Source organism: Natator depressus, chromosome 6, assembly GCF_965152275.1.
Source record: "Natator depressus isolate rNatDep1 chromosome 6, rNatDep2.hap1, whole genome shotgun sequence".
NCBI lineage: Eukaryota > Metazoa > Chordata > Testudines > Cheloniidae > Natator > Natator depressus.
The window spans coordinates 40,861,393-40,881,793 of NC_134239.1; the positions used below are offsets into that span (position 1 = coordinate 40,861,393).

The 20,401-nt window shown below is 40.1% G+C and overlaps 1 protein-coding gene across 4 annotated transcripts in view; it reads left to right on the plus strand.

Annotated features, from left to right (window-relative positions):
• WT1 (WT1 transcription factor) overlaps positions 1-20,401 on the plus strand; it is a 48,874-nt gene that overhangs the window by 20,723 nt on the left and 7,750 nt on the right. For all 4 annotated transcript variants that reach the window (XM_074955114.1, XM_074955115.1, XM_074955116.1 and 1 more), the window contains 2 exons: positions 8,346-8,448; positions 9,884-10,034. In XM_074955114.1, the coding sequence (XP_074811215.1) occupies positions 8,346-8,448; positions 9,884-10,034 (254 nt within the window). The remainder of the gene's footprint in view (positions 1-8,345; positions 8,449-9,883; positions 10,035-20,401) is intronic.

The window sequence follows — 20,401 nt, forward strand, 5'->3', positions numbered from 1 at the left end:
GCACAATAGCATGAAGTACTGCTGATCTGCTTCTAACTTTCATTAGTGAATGGTACTTGAAGTCTAGAGGCACTAGATTGTAGTGTAGTAAACCACGTGTGTCAGAGCAAACTAGTGAAATGAGCGTGAGTCTGAAGAAGTGGTCTTCTGTGGTACACCTAGAATCTGTCAGGCAGCTCCCTTACTGGAAAGAAAGGGGAGCCCCTTCTCTTCCCCCTGAAACCCAACTATTGTATACAAATCAAGCTGACCAGCTCTGCTGCTGAGGCTATTTCCTACTTTTTTCATAACTGTTTGTAATTTCCTCTTTAAACTGCACCCTTTAATAAAAAAAAAAAAAAAACAACCAAACCTCTTCTTTGCAATATTAGACACTGTTTTGTCTCTTCTGAAGAAAATATCCTGCAAAAAGGAGAAACACATCAACCTTGACCGAGGTCCAAGTTATTAAAACAAGGAAGAGGTTATTCTTTGGGGAACTGAGTGGAAAAAAAAGGGACACAATAGAAATATTAAAGGAGTACTGAACAAAATAAATGGTTTTACTTGTCCCAAAGTGCAGACTGTGAGCAGTATAAAGTTTGTGACCTAGAATTCTTGAAAGGAAAAAAGAAGAAATCAAGATGAATGATCTTGATGGTAAAACAAAGCTGAAAGTTTTGGTATAGGCCAAGATTGTAGAATCTGTGGAAAATCCGTGCTAGACATGGCCTCATCACTGGTAATATGAGCCAAAATAGTTATCTGTCTTCTCTGGCTGGGAGTTACAAAACACAGTACCTCCAAACTCAGTTGCCATGAACATAAGGTACTCTTCCTAAGATTTACATCTTTAAAATATATGAACTGTTCATAAGTGATTCCCAGGCGTTTACTGTTTCAGATACTTTTCTCAATCTTGAAGTTGTATTTTATGAATATTGGTATCTTTATGTTGAAACGGAGAGCTTAATTTCTCTCCAAAGATGACAATCCTTATATAGAAATTCCCCTCTTCCCCCCCACCACTTCCACATGACTCAGCTGAACTTTCTTTTATGTATTGTATTATAAAGAATAAAGAAATAGTATTGCAAGTTTGCAAGAAATTGGGAAATTTAAAATTATATGTTAGTGATACAACATATCACTCTCTAAACCCTATCATTTTACATGAGCTTCATTCAGTAGCCCTTTTCCTGGGTTTATATTCAATTTAAGTTTAATGTACTAAAATGAAACCACTACCACATATTCTAGGCAGGGTTGGCAGTGACACCTAAAGTTAAGGTTGCCTGGCACTTTCCGTTATGTAAACCTACTCAGCCCTCTTCCCTCCCCCCCCCCCCGCCCCCGCATAGGCATTATGATATAGTCTTTGATTATGTGATACATGCTATTTTATCTACAGGACCCCTGTCTTGTTTAGTGCACAGGATAGACAGGAGTCAGGAAATGGATCTGGACTGCATAGTGAATGAGACTGTTGTCTGTAGAACTGTTCCGCCCGCCCACCCCTCCCCGATTTGTTGCAAACGGTGGAAGGTGTGGAGTGAATGAAGCAAAGGATTGCAGGAGGAGAAAAGGTGGTCCCATGGCTAAGGCAGTCAAATGTCACTCAGAAGAACAGGATTCTATCGTTTCAAACTTTTCACAAGTGTTCACTAACTGTGTTCCTCATTTTCTGGTGTGCATGTTGAGACAGCTGGGGCCTGATTTGTATTAGTGCTGAGAGCTCACAACTGCAACTGAAGACAATGGGCACTGTGCTTTGAAAATATAAAGTGCTATAAAGATGCTAATTACTCTGAAAAATCAGGCCTTTTGTACATCTGAAGGTGGACACTCAAAATTAGTGGACACTTTTGATAAATTTGGCCTTAATCTCCGAGCCTTTGTTTCATAGCTGTAAAATAGGGAAAATAATATGGCCTCTTAGGAGGTGATGTGAAGATACTTTCATTAGGGACTATTAAATCCTCCATACTATGGTGATGAGAACCTTGGAAGGCCCATGAGGAAATTAGTATTTCTTTATTCAGTACAGGTTTTGGATAGCGTATGATAAATAAGTAATATGGCCACATACTGAATAATGAGAATAAAGAGAAATATTGACTAGCTACCTATTCAGCTGTCTGATCTAGTCCCTGGCAGTCTCAGGTGGGCCCAAGAATTGGGGCCATGATCTGAAAAAAGACGATACTGCAGCATCCCACTGGTATTGCACAGACCTGTCAATATTGGACAGGAGCCTAAACCCTGTTGTGGTAACTGAACCTGTGACTAGCTAAATAGGCTACCAAACAAGGAGCTCTGTCACAAAGCAGATAGAAAATTGCAGAAATAAGGGCCATGCTATCTGGAAATTGAAGTTAAAGTGTAGACCTCCACTGAGGTCACATATGTAAACTGGCAGAGTTTGGCTCAGTGCCTTTTTTCTTTATTCTTGAGCTATGTAATCAATGGGCTGGGCTCCCAGGCACACCAGTGTGTATTGCCATTTGCTTGGTCTCACTGGACAGAACAATAGAGAGATCCTTTGCAAAGCACTACTACAATTGCATTCTAATACAAGACCCTTAAGGTTTAGGCTTTCTGTAATAGATTAACAAGAGAACCTTCATCATAGCCTTATAAAACACCATTAGTAAGTTCTGAGAATGTAAATCGTCCCTAGCTGGCTCAGACCTGCAGCCAGTGTGAATGGGAGCATGCAATTATATGTTTTTCATGGTGTTAAATATTTCCCCCTTTTCTCTCACATCAGAATGCCTAATCATGAATTTATCCTGTCCTCTGTGAGGAAGGGAAGTACTCTACCCATTTTACAGATAGGGAATTGAGGCACGGAGGGTGATATCCTAGTTCCATTGAAGTCAATGGCAAAATTCCCATTGACTTCAATGGGACAAGGATTTCACTCGGAGAGATTGTGAGCTGCCCAAAGAAGTACACAAGCAGAGCTGTGAACTGAGCCCAGGTCTCTGAATACTAGTCCAGTGCCTTAATCTCAACACCCACCTTTTCTTTCTCCATAATGATTGCACACTGAGCCCGAATCAGTGAAATCATTTCTCTGATGTGCAGTTGCCTTGGAGAATACAGATAAAGCAGCAACTTTATGCTTCCCTCCTGCTTAACAGCATTACCGCCAATAACAGGAGGAAACATCATCTATATCATTAATCAGACTTCTCTTTATTGCCTCCGTGGTGGCATATATTTCCCGTAATATTGGGTGGTAAACATTTTAGCAAAGAAAATTAGCTTTATTTCTCTTCTGTACTGTTATCACACAGCCTGCCCGATCCCTTGTTCTGTCTCATTTTTGGCTCTGTTTCTACACCAAATATTCCAGTTCCTGCACTGAAACACTAGTAAATTGCATCTTAACGTGGTGCCTGTTTTGTGTAATCTTTCCTTCTGAATTTTTTAATTCTTCCATTTTGAGTCAATGGGCATTCATGTTTCATGCTGATATTTGCTCACTCTTCTCAATATGCCCTATAGCTTCCCTTTTTTTTTATTCATATGAAATAATAATTAAAAAAATCAAGCTTCACCCTCCAGATTTAAGTTGAGTCTAGTTGTAAACTAATCAGACAGTTCTAGTGTAACAAAGTAAAGTTGGTGTGAGAGAGAAATTGCAGGTTGTAAGGTTTTTTTATATATTCAGATTAGAAAGTAATCTTTTATGAGATTTTTTTTATAAAGTCTTAGATTGGTACAACTCTCTAAAGCTGCTCTGTTTTTCATCACACATTCTCATCTGTAAAACCTTCATTTTTATTAATCTCTGTACAATCTGTACAGCGTCGAGATTAATCGTTTTAAAAGAGCTACTCTCCAAGTGTTAAGGATTTTCTGGCCTAATGCTAAAGGCAAATGTTTCTAAATGCTCTACAGTATATAACGCTTGCTTAGCATTTTATGTTGCATAAGTATCAATCTTTGTTTTGCAGAAATGTGGAGCTACATTTTATGCATTTTTTCCAGGTCTGCAGCTGGCTGCCTAGAACCAAAGGACAATATATATATGGGGTCATCTCAGCAATCAACTGGATGAACTCTAAATATTTAAAGTCCAGTTCTGCCTTTGGATAGATCTGTGCAACTTCCATTGAAATCCCAGGGAATTCTGTATTCACCAATGAAGGCAGAATTGGGACCCTTAAGGGCCAATCCTGCAGTTTTTATTCAATCAAGAACTCCTGTAGGGTTTTGCCTGCATCACTAAAATAGTACTGTCCTGACAACAGGTTTAACTGCATCTGGCTTTGCTTAGCCTTGAATCTTTTCAGCATTTTTCCCCCCATCAGTCATAAATATGACTTTAAACATTAAACAGAGGAAACAGTTTTTTCTCCCATTTTTTTCTTCTTGGACCTCTTGATTATTCCAAATTCCCACTCTACAATTAAAACCCTGGCTTCAATTGCAACTTCTTTATTTTAAACCATAATCTTTGTTTTTTCTTATTTAGCTCAGACGCAAAATTATATAGATTACAATGTATTTGTAGAGATGTAGGACAGTTGATCCCTTGGTAAACAAGCAGGACACATTTATTTATTTATTATGTATTAATATTTTTACTTTCCATTAGTGGTCACAATGTACTAGGCATTGCCTGCTCACCCAGGTAAATATAGTCCCTACTCCAAAGAGCTTAAAGTCAAAGAATTTCCCACTCTTTTTTTTTTGTTTGTTTCTTTGTTTAAGATCTCCAGCTGAAAGATGTGTATTTGTAATTATTTTAGTGTACTGCATGCATGAACTCACTGATGACTTGTATTGCTCATAGAGGTTGGACTTTCCTCTGGTTGCTATCTCCTGTGTAAAATGAAACCAGTGGTTGTGATTCTGTAATTTTTGGAAAGTCTGAAAAGCTGTAGAGGAGCTGCCAGACTTACACTAGTTCTTCCACTGAGTCTTCCACATTCTAGTGCGTATGCTAAATAAATTATGGGTGTATCAAAAAATTCACATAGCTTGGCATGCATCACGTTTGCTCTTAACAAAAGGGAGATAGTGAGAGACATGAAAAATCCAGTCTATTTCACAAGCTGTGTGGCAGTCACTATCAATGTAGAGTGAGATTTCAATTCAAAGCAGCAGCTACAGGCACAATTTGTGAAAGTCTTACATTGCTGTACCAATAGTCCCATTGACTTCCAGTAACTGTTCCCAATGTTAGAATATTACAATCGTTTAGGGTCAGATTACTCTACCCTTACTCATTATTGAGTTATGCCTTCTTACCCAAGAAGTCTTACTCGGCATGAACAAAGTTAGTATAACAGGGCCGAATATGATAAGTCCCTGACAATGCTGGTGGGTTTTAAGAAATTGGAACTATGGTTTCTTCTTACTAAGGTGCCTTTTCAGGGGAACTGTTAAATGGGTAGTTTCCTCACTAGTTAATATATGAGTGGTCAGGTGGCTTTGAAAACAATTTCTAATGTGATCAAGCCTTTTACTACAGTTCTGCTCACCAAAGCAAAGAGGGCATATGACCAGGAGTAATGGGATGAAATAAAAAAATGTATGAGGAATGTTAGGGAAAACTTTCTGTCAGTGAAATTTAAGCTTGGGGAATACAGAGCGATTTGGTAGAAGCCTCATCCATGGAGATATTTTAAAAGTAGACTGGAGAAAATACCATGAGGAGCATTCCAGGGGATCTCATACAGCTTTCTTCCATTTCTAATTCCTAGGAGAAGTGGGTTCTGCTGGCTACTTTCCATTACAGAACTGAATAGTCCTTCAGAAAATCCTTGGCACCTACAAATGAAAACCTTGCAAGTCTCCTGTATTTCAGACAGTGTAGAGTGCAAGTTAGTCTGTGTTTTGTAGCATGATTTCTACTGTAACTTGTTGTACCTTCAGAGGTTTCTTCCAGGGTAAAGTTTACCATATTTTTAGGGTATCTTCCTACAAACTATCTTGTCTCTTGAACTGCCTAGGCTGCCATCGGGGGTGTGGATCTGATAGGTGAAGGATTATAAAGCTAAACTAGGCTACTCAAACCAGTGACTAATAATGATAGTTTACATTTACCCTTGCTTTCCTATGGCACTTCAGATCAGCAACTTCTTCTGCTGTGAACTGCACGGATGACTCTCTTATTATAACATGCTAACACCCTTCCCCTCTGTGATTAAAACAGATGTTGCCATGTGGTAGATGCTTCTTCCCTTTGATAGGCTTTTACACAAGTACCAGATTTCATTGCTGCTGTCCTTTGAATCAAGAGGAAAATTCAACATTGATGGGGTCATTCGTGGCTCTCTGATATTGGTGCATGCTGTAGCTGAGAAAATGATTTTCTATTGTTTGTGTTCTGGTAGGACCTGAGGCCTTAATCAGGATTGGAGTCCCATTTTGGTAGGCATTGATACATAGATAAAAGAGGATTCCTGCCCTGAACAGGTGCCAGCATTGTTCTCTCCCTATTACTAATGGTAATGCCACTATTAAAATATTTTATTCACCTTGCAATCCTCTTTTAGCCTGTTTCATTCTGAACTTTAAACAAGCCTCTACTTTCCTGTGAGGTCTAGTCTTTGACTCTTTGCTTCTGCCAGGGTTAGGTGTTCTTGAAAAAAACGAACCCTTCCAAACCAGGAAAATCACAGCTGTCGTAGAATTTGTGAAGAAGTGGAACACATGCTTGCTGTGTCACTTTTGATCCACTGACTTGCCCAGCCAAGGGTGTGACGCCATAGCTTTTCAGATTTGGCTCTGAAAAAAACAAATTGAACTAAAAATCTGGCTTTCTTTCAAGAAAGCCAGTTGTGGCTTCTAGGCAGGTCACTGTCGTGCAGCACCATCCTGAAGAGTTGGATAAAAAAAAGCTGTTATTGGGATACCCCATGATGAATTTTGGGGAGAGAAGCCTCCAGAATATGAAGGTAAACATGTAGATGATGGCAGTCTCCCCAGCAGAGGTTTTGCATGCGTGCCGGAAGCCTTCCTCTGGGTTTAGTGTAATTAGTAGAAGAGGGTGCCATTAGCAGTGTTTGACCCCACAGAACTGTGCCACATGAACCAAAGGAACACCTCTGTTAGGCGTCAGAAGCAGACTGCTAGTCTCTATGTGGACTCGCTAAAGAAGAAACACAGATATTTTACAAATATTCCATAGTCACAAAAGCTTTCTCCCTTTTGGTCAAATTCATGAAACTTTCAGACTCTTTCCAGCCCACAGTTCCATTGTTTGTTCTTGTAAATCATTTGAAAGACTGGACCTTTACATAGACTGCTTTCTTTCAGTGGGCCCTGCTTTCCTTTTCAGTCAGAGGTCTGGAGCCTCAGTGGCCTCTAACTGTGATGGCAATAAACCTGGTTATTCTAGGCTTTGCTTCAGAATCCTACTTTTCATCCACCTACATTGTTCCCCCATTGTGTCTCCCTGGACTCCACTCCTGGAGTTTATGAATGTTCATGATACTGAAATATAAACACCTATGGCTCTTAATTTAACACAAATGACTATTAATTCAGAACTAAAAATTGCAGTGTACATGTATCACTTGAACATCTCACAGTTACTAAAGTGGAAAAATCCATCAGTGTTCCTACCTTCTACACATAAAAACATAACATTTTGCAGGATACATCTTAACTAGGTAAACAAAATTGTGAACAAACCATTTATTTTAAATGTTGCCATGCTGCTGCCTGGGGAATCTTGATAATTTACACCAACTGAGGATCATCCCCTTTGTGTTTAGCTTAAGTTGATTTTTACAAAGAATTAAACTACAGTGCATCTTGCAAGCTGATATGTGGGTTAAATGGTTAGGACACTGATTTGTAATCTGTACTTATGAGTACACGACTGCTATTCTTATAAATGTCATCACTTTCTCAGTACTATCTGGTAATATCTGAGTCATGAGGTGCTGACAAAATCCACTGTACTTAATGTGAAACTTGAGGCATTTTGCTCATTCCAAAGATATTAGCAATAGCCAGCTCGGCATTTAGCTGATAAATAACTTGCACATATGCACATAAGTTTATGTTCCTATGTGTCTTTTTTTCTTAACATCTTTGTGGTAATGTACCACACTTTAAACCTTGACAATACTCCTTTTTTTCTGGACAGTATTTATTGGGCAATAATAAATGCAACTATATTATTGAGTCAATGCATTGTGCTGGAGTGATAATCATGATCTGACCCATGCAGTGAAAGAAGAATCTTTCTCCAGTAATTTTCACTTGAGGATGGATCTCCTGACTACCAAATCAAAGCCTAAACAATTTATCACCATATTAAGAAACAAATCCTCTTGCTTGGAGCTGTGCACTAAAAAAATATTTAACTCTATGCATTGTTCCCTCTTTATCTGCAGCCATGCAACAGGATATGAGAGTGACAACCACACTGGTCCTATGTTATACAGCTGTGGGGCCCAATATAGAATACACACCCATGGAGTCTTTAGAGGAATACAAGTAAGTATATTAGGACATTCTACATAGGGAAGAAGAATTACTGTTTTTATAGGGTTCCAGTTACTTATTGATTATTTGATTGGTATTCATAATTCTCTTGCTAACTTTAGGTCTCCCTGTGTCATTAAGAAATCGCTGAGATAAGTTGACCTCCTATTTCACTGAAGAACAAAATAAGATCACCTTTTAGACACAGTTGTAGTATAAAAAAATAAAGTATTTTTCCTTCTAAAACATATCTTTTGGAGCTGCATTATTCACTAACTTTAGGATTGCCAAAAATTGGAGGCCTCTCATCGAACTTGAAAGTTAGGTATTCAGTAACTTTGGCCACATAAGTTTTTATGTAGTTATAGTAGATTAGACCTGGGATTGTAGATAAGGTTGAGCAAAAATGAGGTGTCAGATGAAGTTTTGAATGTGTGGATTTGTGAAATTGTAACAATTTGAACATCATTCCCTGAAGACAAAAGTACACTAAGTGATCACATCCTAATGGCTAACACACCAGTTAAACACTTGAAAGGGCCATAAAATCCAGGAGGGTTGATTCCCATCCATTTCTAGCTGGTTATAGAATTAATACTAATGGATCCCATGCTGTATATTATGCTTGAGGTTCCTTGACATAAAGCACAATAAATGCATACATTCTATAAACTGAATAGACTGGCCACAAAGCTTTTTAAGAAATTTGAAATGTATTCTGTCTTTTCTGCACTGCTTCAGTGTTGTTAATGTATCTCAATAGGACGATCTTTAGATTATATTAATAGTACCTGGTCCTTTTTTTATAGTTTAACAATTCATCACTTAGTGAACCAGCTCTTAGAAAAAAGTTAAACGATAAACTTTACATGCAGTGAACAGAACTGAGCAGTTAACACTCAATTATCCCAGAAGAAAGTCCATCTTGGTTGGAACACTGTGGCAGTACCATTGTATAGTCAAGGTTACAATCTACAGCAGTATCTAACAGTAACATTTTTTCTTACACTGACTTCCTTGGACTCTAGCTTAATTTCTAGCTTGTAAAATTAAGTATAAAAACATTACTCTGGGTCAGGTTCTGATCTGTTACACTGTTGTAATTATGAAGCTAATCCATTGATGCTAAAGGGGGTTATTCCACATTTATGCTGTTGGTAATTAGTATGGAACTTGGCCCATTTATTGTAAGATATAAATATTAGAGGGAATTTAGAATGTAGCATTTACCTTCACATATTTGTAATGCTGTACATAGAAAAGGTAAAGGAACACTATTATACATTATTAATAGAATAAAAAATGGTCATTTGTAGTATGGTAGGTTCATCAGAGGATCATTCTCATGCTGAAGTTTATTTGAGTGTTTCTACTGATTACATGGGAGCAGGCTTGTGTTTCTCCATGCTCACATTAACTATGCACACTGCTGTTTCTGCCATTGTAGGATGTTCGGCGAGTGCCAGGAGTAGCTCCAACTATTGTCCGATCAGCTAGTGAGACGAATGAAAAACGTCCCTTCATGTGTGCATACCCTGGCTGTAACAAACGATACTTTAAGTTGTCCCATTTACAGATGCACAGCAGAAAGCACACCGGTAAGTACCTGCATTGTCTAAACAAGATGCCATATAAAGGGGGTGGTTTTAAAATCAAGATCGGGCAGAAGAGGCAACCCATAGCTCCATGTACAGAGGAGACCTATATGATGATGATTGTGTGTCTGTGTCCTCTCCTGGACCATTCAAAGAGATATTAAGGTTTGTTTGTTCCTTTAAAGATACCATACTCAGTAACTTGCCACATTAACTGGAGTTAACATTCACTTTAAATCCAACACAGCACTGGACTTATTTAGATTAGAAGTAAAAGAAGTCTATTCACAAAAGGAGATAGGATATTAAGTGAGTTCCAGTATAAAGGACAGAGTTAGAAATGGCTAAAAGCAAATAAAAGTGAAATATGTTTTCTAGAGGCTAAGACTTAACACAACAAGCTACAGCCCTTGTCCAAGGTAGTTTCCTTACCCATCTACTTTCCAGCAAGATGGCTGACCACTCCTCTTGTCAGAATTTCCCACAGAGTCCAAAGTGCTCACTTCCTAGGTGAAAGATAACTTGGGGTTCTTTGCCCCTCTCTTATATACTCCAGTGAACCTCTGAAATGGATTCTTCTGAAGGTTTCCCCCCAAAGTGAAGCTCATTCAAGTTATGAGGAAGGAGACATGGAGTCTAGTGGTGAAGGAAATTCCATGCTGGTTTCTTCCCCCACTGGTATTTGCTAAAATGCAAATTAATCTGTTTCCTGCAATCTCCTCCCCCTGCTGTGATGCTCAGTTAATACTTCCCCTAGTTGGCTTGATCGGTCTTTTTACTTTCTATGTAGATTGCATTCCCTTTGTCTTTTAATGTACTTTGGAAATACCTTCAAGGTGGCCGAACCATATTCCTTTGTCTAGGGTATGGTAACTTCAGCACTGCCTGGCAGACACGCTTTGATAACATAATTTCCTCTAAGATTTTAACTTTGAATTTGTGCTCTGTATGTACATTACACAGTCATATTAATGATCAGTATGTTATTAACTTCCTACTGACACCTTACATGACACCTTTTAGTTACAGGTTATGACCTTAGTGAGTTGGAGTACACTGGAATGGTCAAGCTATCTGAAATGTATTAAGAGCTATCACTGAGCCCCTTGTCCTCTTGCGTTGGGATGCTCTTAGGATCACAACTGTGCTAAAGATACACATTTTCCTGCTATTGCTCTACCACATCAGCAATTGCTGTCATTATCATAGGGATGAAATAGACTGTTGAGAGGTGGTACATTGTAAATAGTCACATGGTCTATCATACATTATCTCTGTTAAAATTGGCCCACACTATAAAAGAGAGTTTGCAAACCCCAGGCCTGTGGAATACTTTGAATACTATGGTAATGTTAATTGCACACAGCAATTGTAAAGATGTTAAGGATAACCAGTGCAATGCATTTTTAATTTAATAGTGCACAGGACTGCACAACACATGGAATATTTAGCTGGACATCTTCAGTGTTGCTCAGATTACAAATTCAAGATACTTTAGATTGCAACTGAAATGTAGGCTTCATAGCTCAAACTGTACACAAACATTACTCTGGTCTCCATAAACAGTTTTAAAATACAATTTTGTAAGCACCTGGGAGCCTCTAATAGCTGCTTATGCCGGTAATTTGCTTGAAAATGTCTAAACAGTTTTGAGTTGTCCTCACAATTACTCCGATTTCCTTAATCGCTAAACTTATTTGCTCCAAATCTTGATTTTCCATAATCTGAAAATTATTAATTATTCAGCTCTTATTTTATTACATGTAGATGCTTGGTTTACACCATATTATTTCTGGATGCCTCACAAGGTTACTCTTGAATCTTTTTTTTTTTTTCTTTAACTGCAAGATAAAGATTTCAACACTGAGTCAACAGTGTGCCCTTGTTGCCAAGAAGGCCAATGGCATTTTGGGATTTATAAGTAGGGGCATTGCCAGCAGATTGAGGGACGTGATCGTTTCCCTCTATTCGACATTGGTGAGGCCTCATCTGGAGTACTGTGTCCAGTTTTGGGCCCCACACTACAAGAAGGATGTGGAAAAATTGGAAAGCGTCCAGCGAAGGGCAACAAAAATGATTAGGGGACTGGAACGTATGAGTTATGAGGAGAGGCTGAGGGAACTGGGGATGTTTAGTCTTCAGAAGAGAAGAATGAGGGGGGATTTGATAGCTGCTTTCAACTACCTGAAAGGGGGTTCCAAAGAGGATGGCTCTAGACTGTTCTCAGTGGTAGCAGATGACAGAACAAGGAGTAATGGTCTCAAGTTGCAGTGGGGGAGATTTAGGTTGGATATTAGGAAAAACTTTTTCACTAGGAGGGTGGTGAAACACTGGAATGCGTTACCTAGGGAGGTGGTGGAATCTCCTTCCTTAGAAGTTTTTAAGGTCAGGCTTGACAAAGCCCTGGCTGGGATGATTTAATTGGGGATCGGCCCTGCTTTGAGCAGGGGGTTGGACTAGATGACCTCCGAGGTCCCTTCCAACCCTGATATTCTATGATTCTATGTACTGCATTATACCACACACTATTTAGCGCCTGCTCTATAACATTTGGAGACACAGAAGTTCCAGGAAGCTGAAGATGCTAGGACTGTAGCTTGCTATCCTCTCCAGAGGGAGTTATCTGACTGCCTTTGAAGGGCATAAATGCCATTATTCCTCTAGAGTGAGTTGTAGAGGTGCCAGGGAGAGGAGATAAAAAATGCTCACGAGTGAGTTCATTGCCTTCCATGCTTCACAAACCCGGACGGGCTTTTCCCCCAGAATGATCTCTCTTTCAGATGTGGCCCTAGATCTATACATCTCTGAACTTCGAGATATTTTAAATTCAAATCTAGAAATAGTTTTTAATTTTGCAAATTTCTCTTAGCTTCATAAAAGGGCAGGTCCATCCCCCAAGATGTGAACACATCCATACTTTAGTGGTATCTAATATTCAGATGTGAACTTCGTGGAGGGTCCCATTTCTAGTCTCTTTGTATCTTTGTCTTTCCCCTGTTTCCTAGCATGGGGGTTGTGCAGCCATTTTGTGGAAAGCTTTGGAAACCAATCTCTCTTTTATGAAGGAGTTGTCCTTTCAGAATCACTGCTGTGGAGTGTCTCTCCTCGTGGTAGCAGTGCTTACTGAGTGATAGCTTCTTTACTACTCCTTTCCTTCCATACCCCACTTGCTTTTTCTAGGTGCAAGGCATTGTCTTAGAGAAATCTATAAGAGACCATCATCAGGCCAGTCTGAATATAATGGAACTGCCAGCTAGGGACCACCTGGTAAAGTAAAGCCACAGCCCTTTAAAACTGTTTCTTAATCTGAGACTAAACTGGCAGCTGAGCAACACCTGAGCATTGTAAACATAGGGTTCAGTGCTAAATATGCCAGTTAGACTGAGTGGAATCAGACAACTAGAAAGGGAATGGCAGTAGAATGTCTAGCATGGTGTTCTGCACTCACAAAAAGAGGGGTATTCCTCCTCTTCTTCCACTAACACATACACCTTTGTGTAGACCGTAGTCTGGATAGCTGCAGGAAAGCTGGAGAGCTTCCAGGGGCCAGCTACTATAGAAGTTACTTTTGACTGTGTAACCTGCACACCTACTGGGTGTGGTGCTCTGTCCCATCTAGTGGCACCGAGACCACTTAGAGAAAGATTGAGTCTGCTCTACAGTCTTAGCTAAAGGCCATGTGGCTTTTAGCTCATGCAGTAGAGCAGGGGTTCTCAAATTGGGGGTTGGGACCCCTCAGGGGGTCACAAGGTTATTACATGGGGGGTTGCGAGCTGTCAGCCTCCACCCCAAACCCCACTTTGCCTCTAGCATTTATAACAGTGTTAAATATGTAAAGAAGTGTTTTTAATTTAAAAGGGGGGTTGCACTCAGAGGCTTGCTATGTGAAAGGGGTCACCAGTACAAAAGTTTGAGAACCACTGCAGTAGAGGCTGATGCACTAAGCTCCAGAGGCCCCAGGTTTGATCCTGCCTGCTGATGACCAGGGTCTGTCGGTGTTACAAGTGCTGGAGAGCTTCCAGGGGCCAGCTACCATAGAGGTTACTTTTGGCTGTATCAGGCCTTTCTTTCTGTAACCAATACACAATTGTACTATTCCTGGTGTAATGTGGTATCAGAATACACACATGCAGTTAGAAGCCCTTCCACCTTTCTTAATATAGTAATAGATCAGGTTTTGCAATAATGGACACTTGACTTGAAACAGGATGAAATATTAATATGTAAACTTAAACTAGCTGTTAGTGCTGTTACAAAATAATTTTGGCCCTTGATGTTTTGCTTCCCATCACCTACTAGATATTTATATATGACTGACTCATTAGTTCCTCTACTTATGTCCTTTTCTTTCAGATAATGTTACCAACTGCTATATTGCAAAATCAAGCAGAGCTCTGAAACACAAAATTGGAATCTCTAATCAGTTTTTACTAATGTTTCAACAAAGTTCTTGTAGAAAATACATTTACATTTTGTACCCTCGAAGATTGCTTATCCACTGTTAACAATGCCATTATTGAAACACATATAACCATAAAAGCGTACTTGTTATCACGGAATATTCCACTGTAGTAGATTGGGCTCCTAAAGAAATGCAAAAATAAATATAAACTGTAAACAATAATGCAAATAATGTGGTGAGTAGACTTCAGAGATTGCTTTCTGAAAACTGGTTATACATAAATACGTGTGTGTATCTATAAAATAATATTTTACTTACACACACACACACACACACACCCCTTCATGAACGGGATCTATGGCAGAAACATCATAATTCTTTCCAGATTTTGTCTGGTGCTATTCCAATTCCTGGTAAAGCTATGAATTCACTTTGAGTAGAAACTGGTCAATTTATACAGAAAATAACTTTTTGGACCTTCTGTCTCCTAAAAACTACCTGTCATTTAAAAAAAAAAAAAAGAAAAGAAAAGACAGAGAGAGAGCAGTAATTGTCAAGAAATTTGTTTTTTAAGGATTTTGTAATATACAGGGTAAGTGTGTGTGGTGGTGATTCTGTCTAGTAGCTGGCCTCAGTGAAGGCTGAGAGACTGCAATTAATGCAGTTGATCCTTTTAGTTTAAATGTTAGGGGTTTCAGCTTGTGGGGTTGAAAGTCCAAGGTTATGTTTGAAAGTATATAGCCATGGTGTGACGGGTTCCCACCGGGTGCCACTTGTAACTGGGGTACCACTGAGCCCGCCTGACCCACCAGCCTGGGCTCCCTTTCACACTGTGGTGCTGTGATAAGTTACCAAGCTCTCTAAGCTTGCTTTTTCACCAGCATACACACAGTATAGGGACACACCCAGCTGTAGCTTCACACAGATGCTGAGATCAGCTCTGCCTGGGAAGGCTCAGCTAAGGCACCTCCCAGTTGCTAAAGCATGCACCCCTCTCTGGAGTGTAAACCCAAAATTACACTATCTTGTGCTGCACAGGGAACTGTACAGCGTAAGCTCATAACATTCGCCCCCTCCCTCGATGTGGAGAGATATGCAACAGCTTTTTGTCCCAAGTTATAATTTCCACTTCCTGGTTTTAGACAAAAACAAGTTTATTAACTACAAAAGATAGATTTTAAGTGATTGTAAGTGATAGCAAATAGATCAAAGCAGATTACCTTAATAAATAAACAAAACCTCAAACTGAGCGTAACACACTAGATAGGTAGGATATAAATTAAAAAATTTTCACCATGAGTGATAAACAAGCTGGCAGATTCTTAAGGCACAAGTTGCCTTGGCTTTCCCAGGTTTTCATACATAGGCTAAAAATCCCTTTATCCTGGGACCATCACATCCCACAGTTCAGTCCTTGCCCCTCAGGCATTTCCAGGTGTGTTGCTGTAGGGAGAGCAAGGACCCATCATGATGTCACTGTCCCCCTTTTATAGTTACTTCTCACTTTCTGGAAAGCTCTTTTGCTGTGACCTGGGTCAAACAGTTCCCATTGTGTAGTGCTATCTCTGAGAGGTTTCTATTATACACAGTTCCTGGGGTAATGCTTGTGCTTGTGTGAATTTCCTCAATAAGCCATTAACGTTGTTTAGCCTTTTTACTGTTAACCTGAAAGGCTGCTTGTGTGTGTTTTCAACCTCACAACGTGTTTCAGTAACACATACATAGCCAAACTTCATCACTTCACATATGACGATAGCACAGGGGTGGGCAAACTTTTTGGCCCCAGGGCCACATCGGGGTTGCGAAACAGTATGGAGGGTCAGGTAGGGAAGGCTGTGCCTCCACAAACAGCCTGGCCTCTACCCCCTATCCTTCCCCTCCCACTTCCCGCCTCCTGACTGCCCCCCTCAGAACTGCTGACCCATCCAACCCGCCCTGCTCCTTGTCCCCTGACCACCCCCTCCCGGGACCCCCTGCCCCTAACCACAGCCCCAGGACCCCATCCCCTATCCAACCCCTGTCCCCTGACTGCCCGACCCCTATCCACACCCCCACCCCGTAACAGGACCCCTGACCCATCTATCCCCCCCACACTTCTTGTCCCCTAACTGCCCCCCAGGATATCCCACTCCCTATCTAACCCCCCCGCACCCTGTCTCCTGACTGCCCCCCCCCCGAACCTCTGCCCCATCCAACCGCCCCCTGTCCCCTGACTGCCTCCCGGGACCTCCTGCCCCTTACCCAACCCCTCCCTCCCCCGGACCCCTCACCGTGCCGGTGGCAGGACAGGCTTATTGGAAAGCCTGGCGAGGGGGGACAGCAGGGGAGGGGCTGGGGACTAGCCTCCCTGGCCAGGAGCTCAGGGACCGGGCAGGACGGTCCCGTGGGCCGTAGTTTGCCCATCTCTGTAATAGCACATACAATCCAACGAGATATTGCTGTCTACCAGATCAAGACTTTTAGAATGATACCTCACAAGGCATGCTTTGTACAAAACATATCCTAATTACATGACAGGGGTGAATACTGGGGTGCCAGGGTATCACACATGGGTTTGCTACACCTTAAATTTTATAGTACTAGATGACTCTATCTTATTGATTATTTATACACTGACACCAAAACCCATTCAGAATGGAGTGTGTCTTCTTGACATCCCTTCTGTGTCTCCTTCTTTTATCTAGTTACTTATATGACCTTCCTCACCAGAGTATCTAGGCACCTTGCCATCATTAATGGATTTTATCCTCCAAGATCATTGAGAGGTAGAGAAATATTATCCCTATTCTACAGATAGGGAACTGAGGGTAGATTAAGTGACTTGTTTAAAGTCACAAGTGAGGTCTGTGGTTGAGCGGGGAATCAAACGCATGTCTGAGTCCCAGGCCAGTGCCCTAGACTGTCTTTCCTCTATTAATATTCCTTGAAGGCAGACCTTGTAAGATTCATTCTCACAGGATAATGTGCAGTGTAGAAGGTTTTTCTTTTATCACCAACAGTTACAAATCTATCCCCCCACCCCAATCTGGTTTCTTGTGCAAAGAAAATGCATAAACTTTATCTTTAAAGCTTACCGACAAAAGAAAAATATATACAAAAAATTTACTGAAACATGTTATAATGGTATAAACACTTTTTCATTGATATTGAACTGCATCCACAGAAGGGGGTTGCACCAATTGAATGGAATCAGTATAAAAACCCATTTAATTAGATCTGCCTCAGATTCTTTCTCTGTAAAACTTGCTGTCTCTGAGTGAAAGGCAAAATTTCAACTACTCACTTAATGTTTTAGTCTTAGCACTTGCCCACCTCCCCATTCCAGAACTCCTCCACCAAAAGTATACTTGAATGAAAGTATTATAGCCAATATTGTGCACTTATAGGAAAGTAGGTCCAAATTCTGCTCTCGCTTATATTTGGGTAAATCTGGAGTAACTGCACTGGTTTCAAAGAAGTTGCCTTCCATGTACACTGGTGTAATTTGGCCCATTTTGAATAAGTACACTGACATATATTTAAGACTCCAATGGAAAAAAAACAAAGCAAACCAGAACCAAGCCAGCTCAGACTTGTTTTATGTTTGCTGTGCTTTAAATCTAAAGTTAAAGTGCAATTTGAATTTTTAATTCTAAAGAAAAAATGGTTTCATACTGAGCTGTCTTTCCGTTTCCCCATGTCCAAAGCTTTATCTTGCATTATGGTCAGCCTTTCAGTTCTTCTTGTTAGTACCAAAATGTAAGTAATGGCGAAAAACTGAGCAAGGAAAGGGCAAAGGGCAGGTGCAGTTTGATCTTCAACTCCTTTGTTTTGTTTTTGTCATATTGGAAATATTGTTTGAGTGTCCCTCAAACCTGGAGGCTTTAGCTCTAACTGAGGATGTCCTAATGAGCCTTGGGAAAGAATAAATCACAAACTTTTTGCGAAGCAGTTTAGAGCAGTGTTTCTCAAACTGGGGTCTGTGGACCCCTGGGGGTCCATGAGGGCACTCCACGGGGTCTGCGGGCCATGTTGATCAATTCCTTCCCCTCCCTCCCTCAACTCCTCCTCCTCCCTCCCAGCATCTCCTGCACACCAGAGAACAGCTGTTCAGCGATGTGCAGGAGGTGCTGGGAGGGAGAGGGAGAGAGGAGGCGGGAAGAGGTGGGGCAGAGGTGGAAATGGGGGTGGGGCCTGAGGCTGAGTGGGGGGCTTAGAGGGTCTGTGAAAATTTTAAAATCAAAATGGGGGATCCTTGGGTTGCTAAAGCTTGAGAACCGCTGGTTTAGAGAATCCACTGAGTGTTTAGTTTGAACACCCAGTACACTTTTCCTAATGGGATACTTGTTCTGATGCTTATTGAAGTCAATATGTATCTCCATTGACTTCAGTGGGTGTTTAATTAGGCCCTGCTGAAGCCCAAGAAAAATGGAAGAGAGAGACATTCTGGATCCTCTCCATATCTCACTCCCCTTCCTTCTACACTCAATTTCAACACACTGTTTTGTGTCAGTTTGCTGGATTGGCTGACCCCCATATGTGCATTGGTTGACGTTTTTCCTTATTCTAATCAAAAATATGTTTTAATTAATGGTTTTTAAAAAATGGCTTTAATCTACAAACTGGCTTCTAATGGTTAAATTGCATAATAATTCTGTCCAAACAAATCTGAATGCAAGTGAGCAACTCTGGCTCCAGCAGAAGAAGGTTGCTGATAAGGTAGTCTGAAAAAGGCATCAGAGTTCTCAGGCGAGTAGATCATTTTGTAAAACAAAAATAAAGGTCCTTTTGTTTTCAAAGTGGAGGCCTTCAAGCCTGTTACAATGTTCTATTCAAATGTCTAATTAAATATCTTCTGCGTTTATATTGCAATTAGGAGACAATCATCCTGTCACTGCATTCTGTTCCATTGACATTCAGTCTCTTAAATCTGTCAAATGGCTGAATCTCTTGAAAATAAGTGGTTTCCTAGAAATAGGCATTTCTGCGGAAGTTCTTGTGGTCAAAGTATAAGGAACCATTTTAAACACTTGTGGCAAATGTAATAATTTACATAAATATATTAAACTGAACAGATATGGAATAGTTTATGCCTAGGTTTAAGAGTCAATAAACTCCTTTGGGTACCTGCCACAGGAAGTTATAAAGATTTTTATTCAGATGTTAAGTACAGTGAAAATTCTGATCTTTGCTACACTAGTGTAAATCTTCATTAATATAAACAAATATCAGAGGGGTAGCTGTGTTAGTCTATATCCACAAAAATAATGAGGAGTCCGGTGGCACCTTAAAGACTAAGAGATTTATTTGGGCAAAAGCTTTCGTGCATCTGAAGAAGTGGGTTTTTACCCACGAAAGCTTACGTCCAAATAAATCTGTTAGTCTTTAAGGTGCCACTGGACTCCTCGTTGTTAATATAAGCAAAGTTACTCAACATTTGCAAAAGTTTTGCTGAGATCAGAATGTGACTCATCCCAGAAGCCCAAATCATAATTTTCATAATACAAAAATGATAGAGATGTATTAACTTTGTAATTTTTAAAATGAGTAAGGATAAGCTACAAAGATAAATATTTTCAAGTAGAAATTCCTATGTCCCCTTAAATCATGGACCATTTCTAACTTTCCTAATACTGTAATTGCAATGAAATATACTCTGTAAAGGGGTCAGTTCACTTTCGTAGATCACATGCAACATAAACACAATATCTGAGCATATGCCTCCTCTGTGCCTCATAATGTACAGCCCTCATTCTAGATTCAAATGTGGCTAATAGAAACCTATTTCTCTGCTATTATTATAAAATCACAGACACTGAATCTTGAAATTCAGGTGTTTGGGAACTTCATACATTTTTAAAAAATCCACCCCACTTCATTTCAAGCTCCTTTTTTCTTTAATGCCTTCATTTTTGGTCTTTGTTGTACACCTCACCCTTCCAAAGCAGAAAAAAACAAGTTCCATGCAGTTTACTGTGTATAAAACTTT